At 43.3% G+C, this 16,747-nt stretch overlaps 1 protein-coding gene across 1 annotated transcript in view; it reads right to left on the bottom strand.

The window, feature by feature from the left end:
• The window catches only part of LOC121330143 (USP6 N-terminal-like protein), a 100,225-nt gene that overhangs the window by 44,356 nt on the left and 39,122 nt on the right, over positions 1-16,747 (bottom strand). Inside the window, exons 3-4 of the mRNA XM_041276443.1 lie at positions 838-923; positions 671-710 (exon numbers count right to left, since the gene is read on the bottom strand). Coding sequence (XP_041132377.1) covers positions 671-710; positions 838-923 — 126 coding nt within the window. The remainder of the gene's footprint in view (positions 1-670; positions 711-837; positions 924-16,747) is intronic.

Raw genomic sequence — 16,747 nt, 5'->3', positions numbered from 1 at the left:
AATGTCACTTATGTCAAAGAGGGGCACAGTCTTTCTCTTCGTCTCTATTCTTGCCAGCTTGTCCTATTGGCTGCTGGCAGCATCGTCAAGAAATCAGCCCGTAGCCCCACACACGTTTCACAAATTGCTTTGTCGGGGGACTAAAGTTTTCTGACATGTTAGAAATTTGTCGGGACGTTGTAAGAGCGTTGGGAGATCGCAGAAGCTATTAACGGGGCATGGTAGACCCTCTCACACTTATCAACCGTTTTGTCCCCGACAACCTCTTTTTGTCCAAGATTTTAAGAAATTAGTCACCTACTCCTCAGCTCGTCGACGATCTGCAAGAATTGTGCAGTGTAAGCCCGGCATTAGAGTGTTTATTTTGCAGGAGGGATGGTGAACTGGATGCACTGCGAGATCCTTACTGTTTATTTTGCAGGAGGGAGTGTGAACTGGATACACTGAGATCCTTAAAGTATTTCTGTTTTCTCCTAGCGAAATGTTGAGAAATGTATTGCCCAGTTAATTTATAGATGTGTGAATACAAATTTCAAGTGTGTATGTTTAAAAACATAACTCTGCAATACAGACAACATAGACTACAGGAGCATTTGTTTCATGTACACTTTACAAGGTGAGCTGTAACACAATGTATTACATTAAAACGGAACTGTGTGGTGACTCCTACCTTCTCCTCCAGTGCACTTGGTGTCGACAGCTCCTCCTCACTAAGGGGCAAAACAAAATTAATTATGAACTAGTTCCACATTAAAAAATACAAAGCACTTCCATGAGATAACACCATATATCTGTACACAAACTGATTCATCCTTTGAATAACTGAAAAGCACTTACTGCAGGAAGCCATAGCGGTCAGTGACTTTGTATATATTGAAATCAGCATCTTCCCAGGGGTCAATCTGTGCCCCTTCACACCGACCCTGAAATCACAAGAGAGAGATCAGAATAAAAATCAGCACCAGTGCACAAGCAGTGCAGGTGTACTACAGCATTCGTGACACAGGTGTGCGGACATATCCGTTCGGTGTAAAACAGGCTTTTATCCAAAACCCCTTAGAACATTTACCATAGTAAAAGCACAGCTTTGTGAGTGAGCCCACAGAGATATGGCAAAACATAAAAACATAATATACGATAAATACATAGTATAACAACGGGCTAAATGGTTGTACAAATTTACCGTGGTAAACTTTTCTAAGGGATGTAGTCACCACAAATCCATGCACAGGTTAGTTTAGATACGCTATATTTATTTATTTACATTTATATAACGTCTTTCATCACAAGGACCTCAAGGTTTGTATTGCGCTCTAATAGCTTATGAACTAGGACTTTTTGAGAACAACAGTAGCATAATCCATGTGGTAAGTCATATCAGAATGAATGGTTTTTAAATCTGAAGTAAAATAAAACTAATCATGTATCAAATTCAACACTTTCTTTGGTGAGGTTAAACACTGAGCTGAATTTTTCCTGGACAACACCAGCTGTGGCTTTTGAAAGGAAATGAAAAGCGTGTAAAGACCACAGAGGAAAGCGAGTGGCCTGTATCAATAATGGTCAGAGGTGTAAATGGATACTATCTGGGGTAGTAAAGTGTTCATTAAATACCACTCCTCAATGTTCTGCATTACTTCCCCAGTACATTCATGTGCTGCATTGGGTGCTAGAAAGTAATATATGTCAGCAAAAAGTCCTCTCTTTTCTGTTTGAAAGAGAAAAAGTTTCACTGAAGCAAATGTATAGTGAATCTAGCCAAAAGTACAAGCTGATTCCATTTGAGACTGACCTGGTGTTAAGTTAAAACCGAACATATTAAAAGGACAAACAGTACAACTGTGCTCTTCATCTCAGCTCCAAGCTTTTGATCATGAAAGCCATCACAACCGATTCTAATTCTGGAATCTTGATAAACTAACTCAGCTGTGACACACGTGTTTCAGATTTCTCAAAAACACCAGCTGGCAGTTTTGTACATATGTGACGGGGTACCCCCCGCCCCTGTGTGTACTTTATGTTTTGTGTTATTTTATATTTGTAGTATTAGAATTTAAAAGGTACTGTCCCCCATCCAGCTAAAACATGTGCATAATGTGGCCATCTCCAAATGAATTACACAATGACTAATTTGGAGATGGTCACGCATATATAAAGAGTGGATCAGCCGCTTATCAGGGTTGGTGAATTCAGAGGTGAAACGAGAGATGCGAGTCGTGAGAAAAAATAATACATCTAGAAAGCACTTTCTACCCATGCTGGTTTTACACCAGGGATAGCTTCAGCTCCATGTTGGCTACTAACATGTCTAGGGTGTTTTATTGATGAAAGGTGCTGGTGTAGTACTAGCTTTGTTTAAAAAAAAGTGAAAAAGTAGAAGCAGAAAGTTGTGTGGGTCGCATCTCTTAAATTACACTCTGTAGACCTAATAAACGCTTTAATAATGGTGCCAAACAGCCAAATGCAAAGGTATTGAAAGAAAATAAAATGTTAGTTGAGGTCCTGGACCATTGTGAAACTGGAACAAGCAGGATTAACTGGGCGAAGCTGCAAACCAAGCGGAAGGGAAGCTGCGGACAAATATCTGGAAGCTGCTTTAAATCAGATCAGTGCTTCCCAACCTTTTCAATGTAGGGACCCTCTCTGGGTTCTCATTTTTCCCAAAGACCACTTGCCAAGCACTTTTTCACAACAGCAATTTAAAACTAATTTATATGTGTATAAGTACATGTAGAAAGCAAAGTATTTATATAACTTACCTAACAATGACATTCCTGGGTTTGAATCTTCACAACCACTTACTCATTTTACCTTGTCATTTTACACATTAAAAGTTGCTGATGGCAAAGTTCCTGTTTCACATGTTACAATATGTAACACATTACTCAGGAGTAAAGAATGCGTTGTATAGGCCTTACTTTACCCTACTGAATTAACTACAAAACAAAGGATGCCAAATAACAACGTTGTTTTGTTTATTCCCGAAATAAATAGAACATAAAGTTGACGCCACATTTATTTTTCATTCCTTGCAATTACTGTTTCTTCACAGATCATCTTCCCCTTTATTTTTATATAGTGCCTTTCATAGTGGACACCCTCACAAAGCGCTTTACATGATACGAGACTAGGGTGTGTGAACTATGCATCAGCTGCAGAGTCACTTACAAGAGCGTCTCACCTGAAAGACGGAGCACAAGGAGGTTAAGTGACTTGCTCGGGGTCACACAATGAGTCAGTGGCTGTGTCAAGAAATAAACACAACAAGAAAAAGGAAGCGAAGAAAGTTTACTTTGTAAACTCCCAAAAAAATATTTTTGTCGCCTGCTAGTCAAATCGTAGGGTGCCTACATGAAGTTTTGAGTCAACATGAAGTTTTTTTTTTCCCTCTGTTACATCTTCTTTAGCAGCCGCATCTATCCCAGATACAATAGATTTGGTTAGTGTTGATCATCAGGAGTTTGACGATGATTTAATTGTGCAGTAGCTGCCATAGTTAGATGATGAGCTGATACCTCTTCAGCCAAAACAGCAGGCATGGCAATTCAAGACGTTATAATAAAAAACAGTAAATGTATTGAGTTTTGTACTAAAGCAGGGTAAGCTGTTGCAGGGAAAATGGAGTGTATTTTTCAAACTGACCATTTCAGGAATGATGTAAGCAAAAAGCTCAGAAATACTTTGGACTGTAGTTAAGTGTTCACCTACCCAGACACCGTACTGACAAAACTATTGAGAAAAAAAAAACATTTAGGAGAACATGTAGCAGTGGAACACTCCGTTGCTGGAAAGGGTACGACTAAATTAACAGTTTGGAAAATTTATGAAATTGTTGTATTCAGCGATAATAAAAAAAGGATATGTGACTTTGTACAACGCAAACCTTGCAAAATATTCCTGAAATATGACAGCAAAAAGACGAGAAATTCATCTCTGCAGCGGCACACTGAAAAGGGATGCGTTTGTCCTGTAGCTGGGCTAAGTCAGTCATACATAATTTATTTTGACCAAAATGAGTATGCAAATTTGCAAGAGCATCTTAATGTGGGTCTATTTATGTTAACAAAGTTTTGAAGAAGCCTGGTGTTGTCTTCTTTTAAATCATGCAGTGTTGGATTATTAGAAAAGGATGTAAATGGGAGGACTAATTGAGTGATTTTTTTCTTTCTTTATTTACGTTTTAACTCAAAATCGGGAATAGACTCTACACGAAAGATGCTTAGTTTAATAGCGTATGTTTGAATTATGATATTTGTGGAGATGGTCGGGTCGGGTATGCAAACATTTCAAAGGTCTTGGGTCAGGGTCGAATTTGTTTGTTCGGGTTGGGTTCGTATCAGGTTTTAAATTTAGTGCAGACCTCTAGTTGGTAGCGGGGTATTCAATTAGTTTTAAAGTATGTGGCACTTACAAGTTGGTAGGAGGCATGTCCGTAACTAGCTATGAGGACAGAGGCTGTGACCTTGCATGTTTTTTGCATGATCAGTGCTGATGCTCATGTGAAATTTCTGGTAAATTACAAAAGATTCCTTAATTTTTCTCTGTTGGTTTGCTGTGTAACATAGATTTGGAGGTTGATTAGACCTCGGTAGAATGTCAGCTCTGGTTATAATGCTGGTAGGGGGCACTCATCTCAGGCGCATGGGTCTGGTGTGTATTCTGGCCCGTTTCTGCATGTTTTAAGCATGTGCTAGACTAGTAGTTAAGTCTTCACGGAAATCTGCAGTAACATTTTCTAAAATCTAACTTTTGATAGCACACTCTCGAAAATATAAACCCACGGTTTATTTTTTGTCATATGCTGTGACTTTGTTGTGTTCTTTGTGATTTGTCCCTAGCCTTGCATAAGACAATTCTTACAGCATGATCATGTGATCTTGTTTAGCCAATGATGGCATTCCATTTATCTAAGCCATTTTATAATTGCACTTAAAGTGCTTCATGCTTGCACTGAATCCCACCACACTTCACATTATGCTACAGATTAAGTTATAGCTAATTAAGAGCAGTAGTAGGTACCACTGAAGAAAAATGTTCAATTTTTACGGTTTGCCTGTAGTGTCTGACAAAGTACTCCAATGAAGGAGCTTTATTTCAGCACTGCTCACGGCAAGTCAAGATCAACAACAAATAAGAATGGACTTTGGAGCATCAGGGCCCCTGCAACACAAGACTGGCTGAAAAAAGAACTGGTATTTGCTTTTAATCAAAACAGTTTTTTATGCTTGCAAAGAAAATCGCTGAAATAGTCTGATTCAGGTCCTGCGTCTGACTTCTCGTCGCCTGCAGGATGGCCAAGCTTCTGTGCAGCAATACTCAACTCTACTTGCACGTCTTCATGGGTTTCAGTGGGACTCTGGGTGCCGAGACAGGAAGTGCGTGAAACAAGTTGCGCAGTAGCATACAAGTATGGCAGCTCCCATAGACAGCAGCCATGACATGCTTTCGTACTATAGTACGACAAAAAATGGACGGAAGATAGCTCCGAAATTAGGTCATTTTAATACCCTGAAATAATCGTAATTTTTTTTGATAAAAGTAGCATGTACACATAATGTTTTAGATGGTGGATCGTGCCGCTTGACGGCTTATTTTGAAAACCCTGTGGTAGTTGAATTTAAATATTAACAAATACTGTTAAAACGTGAATCAATTTATCCATTTTCTCTTAGATGAAAACATCCCAAAAGCTAATACCGTACACACACTGATCTGATTAGAAGGGTTGTCACTTTTAAGGCTTATTAGCAGATACCATTAAAAAAACTGTTTGGATGTCAAAGGATGCCAACCCAGATTTCTAACCCAGACTCTAATTAGGACACTGGGACCGTTTCATGTTAGTTTGGTCTCCTTGAAAAACAGCCCTGGAAGAAACACACATGCTGATTAAAGAAGGCAGCTGCTGCACTAAACCCCAAACTCTTACAGTTCTGTTTGTTCTTTACTGTTGAATCATATTGTCCCTGTCTGTCTTGAGATAGCAATCTAAGACTTGGAGAAAGGAAATAGTCCATCCAGGGGGTGTAAAAAATCCTGGCCTTTTACTGCCAATGGCAATTTTGAATAGCACACAATGTCAGCGATCATAAGCTTACAACAAGCATGTCCTAACACCCCCACCATGGCTGGAAATATAGTCATCAACATGATGAAAAAGTTGATGGAATTGTGGCCGCCCGCCGGCATTTGTGGCTGACACAAGCCAAGGTCGTGGTGACCGAGAAGGTGGCGCTACTGGATGCCCCCATTACACCGGGGCAGACTTTTGGAGCGACCATTAATGTGAGCCTTGACAGGTCCCACAAGGCCATGGAGGTCGTCCCCAAGTTGTCTCGCCTTCTGGCTTACCGTCAGCGCCCAAGGTGGCATGCACAGCCTGCTGGGGTGAAAGGGTCTGAACATCGCCCCTACTCCAGAGTAGACAAGCAGGCAGAAGCAGAGGCAGAGTCAGTGGCAGGGGATCACCGCAGGCCAGGGGTAACCGGTTCTCTGGCTGGAGACCGAGGCCGGGGCCTAAGAAAGGCCCGACCCTTCCCAAGACTGCCCCTGAGGGGTCCCGGCTGCCACCAAACTCCCCCACAACCAGACTGACCAATGGCAACGACCCATGGCAAGGCTGCACCCAGGACTCCTGGGTGCTATGGACAATGAGACACGGATATGCTCTACAATTCCGCAAAGGTCCACCACCCTTCAAGGGTCTGCTCTTCACCACTGCAATTTCTTAAAGGGGCTTGGAGGCTTCATCCTCCCATGAAAATTATGGTCCCCAAGTGGGATCTAGAACTGGTACTGAGGGCCTTTATGGGTCCCCCATTTGAGTCCATGGCGTCAGCAGAACTGCACCCTGTTTCTCTGAAAGTGGCATTTTTAATAGCCATTACGTCTGCCAGACAAGTAAGTGAGCTTCATGCGCTGTCGATGACACATGTATGGCTTTAACTGGGTATGACTCGCATGTAACATTAAGAATAAATCCATCCTTTTTGCCAAAGGTGGTATCCTCATTCCATATTAACCAATCAATGGTTCAACATCTAGTGCACTGGGTGACAGATGCGATACGCTTGGCGTATGAACAGACGGACTCTCCGTTACAGGGGGACATTACAGCCCATTCTACCAGGGGCCAGGCAACTTTGGGGGCTTTCCTTCATGACGCCTCCTTAGATGAGTTATGCAATGCTGCTACATGGACAGGTAGTCAGACAATTGTGCGTTTTTACCGCCTTGATGTTACAAACTGAACAAGACCATCTCTGGGCTCTAGAGTTTTGCAGGCAGCATGCCCTTAGGTGTCATGTGGGCTCTGATGCTACCGCCGTGGGGCTGTACTGTTGGTAATCTAGAGCCACGACAGCTTTGATACAGCTTTCCCCATTTCGGTAATGGTTATCATTCGAATTGAAAGGGAAGGTTAGGTTATTACCATAACCTTTGAGGTAGTGTCCCCAGCTGACCTCTGTTTTCGAAAGAAAATGGCAATTTTTCCCTCTTCAACAGGAGGTGGGAGGGACTTCCCCCTCACAGCAGGGCCCTGATAGGGCAGCTTTTTTATATATGCTCAGTGACTGATGGTCAGAGAGGCTCTACCCATTTGGTAATGGTTGTCATTCTCTTTTTTTTTTTTTTTTTTTTAAAAAAACAGCCGTTGTCTGTGTTGCTCGCCCCCTGTGTTGCTCTCCCCCTGTGTTGCTCGCCCCCTGTGTTGCTCGCCCCCTGTGTTGCTCGCCCCCTGTGTTGCTCTCCCCCTGTGTTGCTCTCCCCCTGTGTTGCTCTCTGTGCCTCCAAAAGTGCCACATCTATTTAGTAACGGTCACTCCTTAAAATTGTAAAGTTGACAAATCCTTAACTACTTCCGGTCTCTAATTACTACCTCATTCTTGACCAGCCATTTAATGTGAAAAAAATCAAAGTGTGTAACATGGGGTGTTCACTTTCAATCCACGCCCACTATAGCACTTGACTGCTGTCATAGCATTTCATAAAGAAGTTGAGACAGTTCAGTTCCATGTCTAAACCACCTAGCGAGGTGGTTCAGAGACAACATAAAACATGACGGCTCTGTGACTGTAGAGAATTCACACAGACCAAAATGCAGCAACAGCGCCGGTTCTGAGCTTCATAACTCGTCTGTGTGAAAGGGATATGCAGATGAAGGCCTTTATCTGGCCACAGCACAGTTTGACTGATGAACTTGTTAAGTTCTGGCTGTTCAAGCAATAGGATCCCACTTGACCCCACATGGGCAGCACAGAACTGTTATTCTAGCAGCACATGGGCTTGAAACTCACACTCGCCCTGCACCCAGCCCTGGCTTTCAGAACTTGGATTGTGTAGGCATAGTACTGAAATGACCAGGTTCAGGAGTCTGAACTACTGTACCCAGTCCCTGGTAAATCTGCTCTGAACTGATCACATTTCTCATCATAGCATGAATAAGACCCTGCTGAGTCTGTACTACTTCACTAGTAGAAGTTGTTACTTCAGCTATAAGGGAGGAACAATAACAAACCCCTGGCTCCTGAACATTTAAATAATAAACTTAATGGAAGGTAGTTCTGAAACCCAGGACTGGATGTAGAGCGACTACTTGTTTCAAGCCCTGTTATGTTCTTTAAAACCCCTGGTTGCTATATATTTGTATGACAAGAATTAGAAAGCCCTGGTTATTGCTAAATACATGAAAGAGTCAATTCAATGAGAAACTGCATGGCTGCAAGAGATTTTTCCCATCTCTCTCACATCTTTTATGAGAAGTTAATGGCAGACAGATCGCTTGCTGGTTAGAGTTGATTTCAAGAGCCAACATGTTCTGTTTTTGAATTCCCGCCAAGCCACTCAGTCACATTTACAGTAGCTGTTTCTTAAACGTACAGAAGAAAGCCCTTATGTACCGTTACAGTATATACTCGAGAATGGAGCCCACAAACCTATGCAAAGTATATCCCTATATCCCCTTAGGGCCCTGGTCCACAACAGTGAACATAAAACTGTGTTTATAAAAGGACTTGTGTAAAATGCTGAAAGGTAGTTTTAATTTATTTAGGTATTAAGGAAACAGAGATGTATTTAATATACAGTAGTGTAGTCCCAGACATCATTTTTTTTAAATGAAAATACATGTTGGCTAAAAACTACACATTGGAGACTGGGATAGACCTGCGAGGGCGCTAAAGAACGGGAGGAGAAGTATCTGGAAGGGCTGGCCTGACAGTTCGTTTCCGGGACCGGGAAGTCGGTCAGCCCGGAAAGAAGCGAGACCCTGTTGTAAGATCGTATTGACCTGAAAGGTAAACGAGGGGCAGCTGCAATTAATAAGGCAGCTGCAACCGTTTAACTAGATGTCATGCGGGAGTACATATAGGGGCCAGGGTAACGTTTATCTTTTCCTTTGTTTGGGTTAAACGGTGTGAGAGAGAAGGACCGAGAGAGGAGCTCTCAGAGTTTAAAGAAACCTGTATACGTGCTGAGTTTTATTTCTGTCTGTCTGTAATTGTCTGTTCTTTGTCGCACCAATAGACAGTTAAAGCACACCTCCGGAGCTGTCACAAGGAAAGCACTATCCGGAGCGCCACTGCACTGAGCACCTGCACGTCTGCATTCACCCAGAACTGGTGACCGTGCCATTGTTTTTGTTCAGGACTGTGCCTTGTTTTCGTCATCCCCGTGCTTTACACATTGTTGTGTATTGCGGGGGATTTATTATTTGACGGTCACCAGACCTGGAAAAAAAGAAAAATAAACACATACTCATCGAATCACAGTTGTCTGCTTATCACTCCTTGTGATGAGTCAAAGGGGTTTCGGTCTGTGATTCAGCCTCCCGACAGTAGGTGGCATCAAACCAACTCGGGACTTCCCTTACCAAGATCTCGTGACCATGGCAAAAGTCATCTTTTGAGGGGCGGCACCTTGGTGAGGGGCGGAAGTACGAGTATGTAACTTCCAGCCACTGGAGTCAAGTGAAGGATAAGGACACGTGTCGGTTGGGGATTGGTGTTCCACTGACTACAGAGGCGGGACATTACATACTAAAGGGAACGTACTGCTGTGTTCGGGGTTGGTCCGAAAGTAAAAGTAGGAGGAGTCACGGGTGAAGGGAGATACTGGTTTTGTGCAGCGGGTTTTTTTGAAATACTAACATTTCTTTTGTCTTTTTTTTGTTTATGATCACCACGAAGACAAATTAAAGACGAGTCATCAGTTTGTTTTGGATTTCACCCCTGCACTCCTTCCCTCACACCATTTTGTTTTTCGTTTGTTATTTAATCCTTTTGTTGTGTATAGAAAATAAAAATAAATTATTTTATTTCTGTACACATAAATTACTGTCTGGACATTCCATTTAATACACTCTCGCCTCACACGTGGTGTCAGAAGTGAAAATGGATCCAGCTACAGTTTTGACAATGTTTAGGGAGCAGGAGGAGAAGCGAGAGGAGAGAGAGACACGGCACCTGGAACAGCTCGCCCAGTTCTTGGGACAGCTGGTAGAAAAACTATCAATATCAACATCAGAGAGAGCGGTTGCCCGGATGTTTGCAGCTCAGCCTAATCTTCAGAAGATGACCTCGGAAGATGATCCCGAGGCTTTCTTGATTACGTTTGAGAGAGTGGCAGAGGCTGCAGAGTGGCCTAGGGAACACTGGGCCATGAAATTGGCACCCTGCCTGACAGGGGAAGCTCAGGCAGCGTATCGAGCCCTGACGGCCACGAATGCAGGGGACTATGTTAAAGTTAAAGAAGCCATTCTCTCACGCCTCGGGATCACGGAGGAAACATACCGGCGCCGTTTTCGGGAATACCAGCTGTCCAAGGGGATGCGGCCCCGGGTTGCGGGACAATATCTTTTAGATCAGTGCACCCGGTGGCTGCGGCCAGAAGAACATACACCCCAAGAACTGGTGCAGAAAATAGTTATAGAACAGTTTGCGTCTATACTACCGCCAGGGAATCGAGAGTGGATTAAGAGGAATAGACCTACCACTCTCGAGGATGCCCTCCTCCTGGCGGAGGCCTACGAAGACGCAAACGAAGGTGCCGGGTCAGACCCCACTCCTGCCCCTAAACTAACTCGGACCAACCAACCAATGAAGCCCAGAGGGGGTAACCGGACCTTCAGACCATGGAGGTCGAGGTTAGCCCCATCCTGGGCGAGAGAGAATCCCCCTAACCTGCCGGTCGCGGACTCGCAGGACAGATTAACTCCGTTGATGCCTCCTAACCAAGTGTGCTACCAATGTAATGAGCCTGGACACATTGCCAGGAATTGTCCAGTAATAAAGGTGGACCTGGCGACAAGATCCTGGTCAGCAGTAACAGGTAGGAACACTGGGGAATGTCGGGAGGGCCCTTATCAGTTAAGAGTACAGGTCGGGGGAAAGAGTACTTACGCATTTGCGGACTCTGGGTGTGCACAAACATTGATTCGGCAAGCTCTCTTGGATGGGGTAGCCTGGGAGCCACAGGGTAAAGTGGCTATCTCCTGTATTCATGGAGAAACTCGGGTTTATCCCACCACTAAAGTTAGACTTATTGTAGGTGATTATTCAGCTTGCGTTAAAGTGGCTGTAGCGCAATGTTTACCATACCCTGTTCTCCTGGGAAGAGACTGGCCGTTTTTTGATCGTATTTTAGGTCGGGAAATGGTCTTAGTTTCTACCAGGGGACAATTAAAGCAACAGGAGAAAACAATTGGCGAGATTTTTCCGTTGCAATCCGACCTGTTTAACCCTAAAATCCGCCCAAGAAAAACAAAAAGAGAGCGTCGGGTGGAAAAATATGAGGGAACTCTGAGACGACAAGGGGAGGGGTCTGACACAAAAGTAAACCAATCGTTGAAACGGCAAGGAAAGGGAGTAGGTATTCAGTGTAACCGGGGCTGCGAGGTTACTGAGGTGGAAGGTCATGTAATAAAAGACACTCCTCTCTGTGTACCTAGCCATTGGGACCGAGATATTGACTTGGGATATGAACAACAAAATGATCCCACGTTACAGTATGCTTGGAAACGGGTTAGATATATCGAGGGGAAGGATATGCAGGAAGGACAACCGGTGGTATTTCCGCATTTTTCTGTATCTGGGCACTTATTATATAGAATAACCCGGGCTCCCGGGACGGGACAGCTCGTAAAACAGTTATTGGTTCCTAGGCCTTTTCAGTCAGAAATCATGAGATTGGCGCATGACATTCCATTTTCAGGTCATTTGGGAACTGAAAAGACTCAGGAACGAATTCTGGCCCGGTTTTTTTGGCCTGGGGTTTATGGTCTGGTGCGGAAGTATGTATCGGAGTGTCCTGAATGTCAATTAGCTGCCCCTAAGTCAGTTCGCCCCGCACCTCTGGTTCCACTTCCAATTATTGGGGTACCGTTTGAAAGGATTGGTGTAGATTTAGTAGGCCCTCTGGAGGGAACAGAGTCAGGATATCGGTATATTTTAGTAGTAGTGGACTACGCAACGAGATATCCAGAAGCTGTTCCCTTACGCTCTATGAATGCAATAGCTGTAGCGAATGAATTGGTAAAAATATTCTCTAGGGTGGGAATCCCGAAAGAAATTCTCACTGATCAGGGCACTAATTTTATGTCAGACTGTATTCAGCAACTATATAAATTATTGAAAATTCGTTCAATTAGAACCTCAGTTTTTCATCCACAAACGGATGGGCTTGTTGAACGATTTAATCAGACTTTGAAAAATATGTTGCGCCGCTTTGTAGATCAAGAAAAACGCAATTGGGCTAAACTGCTTCCCTACTTGCTCTTTGCAGTTCGCGAGGTACCACAATCCTCAACGGGGTTTTCCCCGTTTGAGCTCTTGTACGGTCGGCAGCCGCGGGGTATCTTGGATCTCATAAGAGAAGGCTGGGAAGAACAGTCAAAGGAGTCTAAAAATGTAGTAAAATACGTGTTGCAGTTACGCGATCGCTTAGAATTAGTCGGTCGATTGGCACATGACAATCTCAAAGCGGCACAGCAGAAGCAGCAACAAAGCTACAATAAAAATGCAAGAATTCGGAACTTTCGACCTGGAGACAAAGTGTTGTTATTGTTGCCCTCATCGGAATCTAAGTTGTTTGCTAAATGGCAGGGTCCCTTTCAGGTTATTCGAGCAATTGGTAAAGTCAATTATGAGATCCGACAGCCTGGGCGTCGGAAAGAAAGTCAAATTTATCATGTTAATCTCCTGAAACCGTGGAAAGAACGGGAAGTCCATTTTATATCTCCTGTACAGGAGGGAGAGGATTTTGGACCCTCAATTGAGTCAGAGTCAGCAATTGAGGTCCCGATGGGGGAACAATTAACTCCTGATCAGCGTGAAGAGGTAAGCAATCTAATTAAAATGTTCAGTGATGTGTTTTCTAACGTGCCTGGAAGAACGCATTTGATCGAACATGCTATTATCACTCCGCCAGGTCTAAGAGTTAGACAGAGACCGTATCGCATTCCAGAGAGTCGGAGAGATTCTGTTCGAAGGGAGGTGGAGTGTATGTTGAAACTTGGGGTAATTGAACCTTCCCGAAGTGAGTGGTGTAGCCCAATAGTACCAATAGACAAGCCAGATGGGTCACTACGATTATGTATCGATTTTAGGAGGGTGAATGCTATCTCCAAGTTTGATGCATATCCCATGCCTCGAGTAGATGAACTCTTAGACAAACTGGGGCAAGCTCGGTTTATTTCAACTCTGGATCTGACGAAAGGATATTGGCAAATTCCATTAACGAAAGCCTCTCGTGAGAAAACGGCATTTTCAACCCCAGAGGGTCTTTTTCAATTTTGTACTATGCCGTTCGGACTTCATGGAGCGCCTGCTACTTTTCAGAGACTAATGGACAGGGTTTTACAACCTCATCGAGAGTATGCAGCTGCGTATATCGATGATGTAGTCATTTATAGTTCTTCCTGGAGAGAACATTTGACTAGATTAGAAGCCGTCTTACAGTCTCTGAGGAGGGCGGGGCTCACAGCGAACATGGCAAAGTGCGCTATTGGAAAAGAAGAAACTAAATATTTAGGTTTCATAATGGGTAAGGGTAGAGTGAAACCGTTGGTTTCAAAAGTCCAGGCTTTGTTGGATTCACCGGTACCTACCACGAAAACCCAGGTGAGATCACTGTTAGGGTTGGCTGGTTATTACCGCCGCTTTATTCCACACTTTTCCACTATAGCCGCCCCTCTCACTGATCTCACTAAAAAGAACGCTCCAAATAAAATTAAGTGGAGTGCAGAGTGTCAGACAGCCTTTGAATCTATTAAAACTAATTTGAGTCAGGCCCCAGCATTAATAAGCCCGGATTTCAGCCGAGAGTTCGTCCTGCAGACAGATGCATCGCAGACTGGTCTGGGGGCGGTTCTGTCCCAGGAGAGAGATGGTATAGAACACCCGATACTATACATCAGTCGGAAGTTACTGCCCAGAGAACAGAGGTATTCGGTAGTGGAGAAAGAATGCCTGGCAGTGAAATGGGCAGTGGAATCTTTAAAATACTATCTTCTGGGACGACCCTTTGTACTCATCACAGATCACGCTTCTTTAAAGTGGTTAGACACGATGAAGGATTCAAACGCTAGGATTACGCGGTGGTACCTGGCGCTCCAACCCTTCGCCTTTCAAATAAGGTATCGTGCGGGTAAGTTACATCAAAATGCTGATTTTTTTTCCCGGGAGGGAGGTAAAAGGGAAGGGTTAGAGGTTTCCGAGTGTTCCTTCGGCTCCACTCTGAGGGGTGGGATATGTGATGAGTCAAAGGGGTTTCGGTCTGTGATTCAGCCTCCCGACAGTAGGTGGCATCAAACCAACTCGGGACTTCCCTTACCAAGATCTCGTGACCATGGCAAAAGTCATCTTTTGAGGGGCGGCACCTTGGTGAGGGGCGGAAGTACGAGTATGTAACTTCCAGCCACTGGAGTCAAGTGAAGGATAAGGACACGTGTCGGTTGGGGATTGGTGTTCCACTGACTACAGAGGCGGGACATTACATACTAAAGGGAACGTACTGCTGTGTTCGGGGTTGGTCCGAAAGTAAAAGTAGGAGGAGTCACGGGTGAAGGGAGATACTGGTTTTGTGCAGCGGGTTTTTTTGAAATACTAACATTTCTTTTGTCTTTTTTTTGTTTATGATCACCACGAAGACAAATTAAAGACGAGTCATCAGTTTGTTTTGGATTTCACCCCTGCACTCCTTCCCTCACACCATTTTGTTTTTCGTTTGTTATTTAATCCTTTTTGTTGTGTATAGAAAATAAAAATAAATTATTTTATTTCTGTACACATAAATTACTGTCTGGACATTCCATTTAATACACTCTCGCCTCACACTCCTGCACTGCATCACCACTACACCTGTTCCCCTTACCAGCCACTTTGCCACAGAGACATACAGTGATTCTTAAATGCATCATCTGGTTTAAGGTTTCTGCTCCCAAAATTAGTACAGCAATCGTCACAATATTTTTTTCTATAAAATGATGGCTTATTGCGGTTCAACCAAAATGTACACAGCACTCATAAACACAACCCTCATGCAGTGTAAGGTTATGTTTAAAAACTATATTGCTTTCATGTGTTACACATAGTCTAATTGCAGCGGTAGCCAAAACTAGCTACTTACCTGTCGCGATATTGTCTCAGTGCGATAACGGAAACTTGGCGCAGCTTTACAATCCAGTTTTTTCCGATTACCATGAAGCTGCACTTCATTAGTCCTGCCAGCAAGTGGTACATGAGAGCAGAAAATGCATTAAACTAACCAGGAGGGATCGTTGTGGACTTCAAGATTTAGCTTTGAAGACAGTCGTGCATTTTGTCAGAGCGCAGCTAAATTGCACATGGTTTGGAGTTACGCTCTGACATCAACTGATTGTTCACGCTCATTCAAACAGGAGGAATTACAGTTCTTCAACTAAACAAGTTTTAATACAGCACATTTTAATGGCACAGGATCACTTTTTCAAGGACGGGGAAATGTCCCCCTCACATTGCAGAAGTACTAAAACTTGTATTTCTCAATCATTTACTTGTATAACATCTCCACTAGGACCCTGCTGAAACTACAATCAACAAAGGCAGCGTTGGCACACAATGTATTCTGGGTGATCTCAAGCTCCCAGAAGAGACCCCAGTAGTAAAGAACTGTTTGTATAAGTTTTTTCATTGTAAAATATCTCAATCGTGAGACCATTCAGTGCTGCCAGACACGGCGGTTTAATTTGGCAGATTCATTTGGCTAGTTTTGAAAGCATCTAGCGGGTAAATATTGTCTTTGGTGGTTTGGATTTTCGTTTTATTGTGCATTCAGCAATTCTGGCTAAAGAATGCAAGTGTGAGCGTTTGTATGATTTGTAATTTTATTGGATGCTGAGCGCCAGAAAAAAATACAAGGAGAGGGTGTGATATACTACACAGGGCATTGTGGTGCTTGCATTTCTGTACTAGACTGATTATATGGGGATTCTTACACATTATTGTCACGCATATGCATTAGACTGGGGCTCTTGTTTGATTGTGAAATGAGGAGAAAAAGTTTTATTCGTCACCAATTTAAGGACTGTATCAGTACAATTAGAATTGTTTTTGTTCTGAAATACATTTTTTAACACTATCTTAAGCTGAGAGACGCATCTGTGCAAGTATCCTAATAGAATGGTTCTCCCGGTTCTAGTCAACTGTTTTTTGCCATGGATCCATGGTAACTGACATTGCTGGTTCACTGCTGAGACTGTTCTGATAAAAGA

The sequence above is a fragment of the Polyodon spathula genome, chromosome 17 (genome assembly GCF_017654505.1).
Source record: "Polyodon spathula isolate WHYD16114869_AA chromosome 17, ASM1765450v1, whole genome shotgun sequence".
NCBI classification, from domain to species: Eukaryota; Metazoa; Chordata; class Actinopteri; order Acipenseriformes; family Polyodontidae; genus Polyodon; species Polyodon spathula.
Note: the sequence above shows the minus strand (reverse complement) of the source record. Positions and strands in the feature narration are given on the sequence as shown.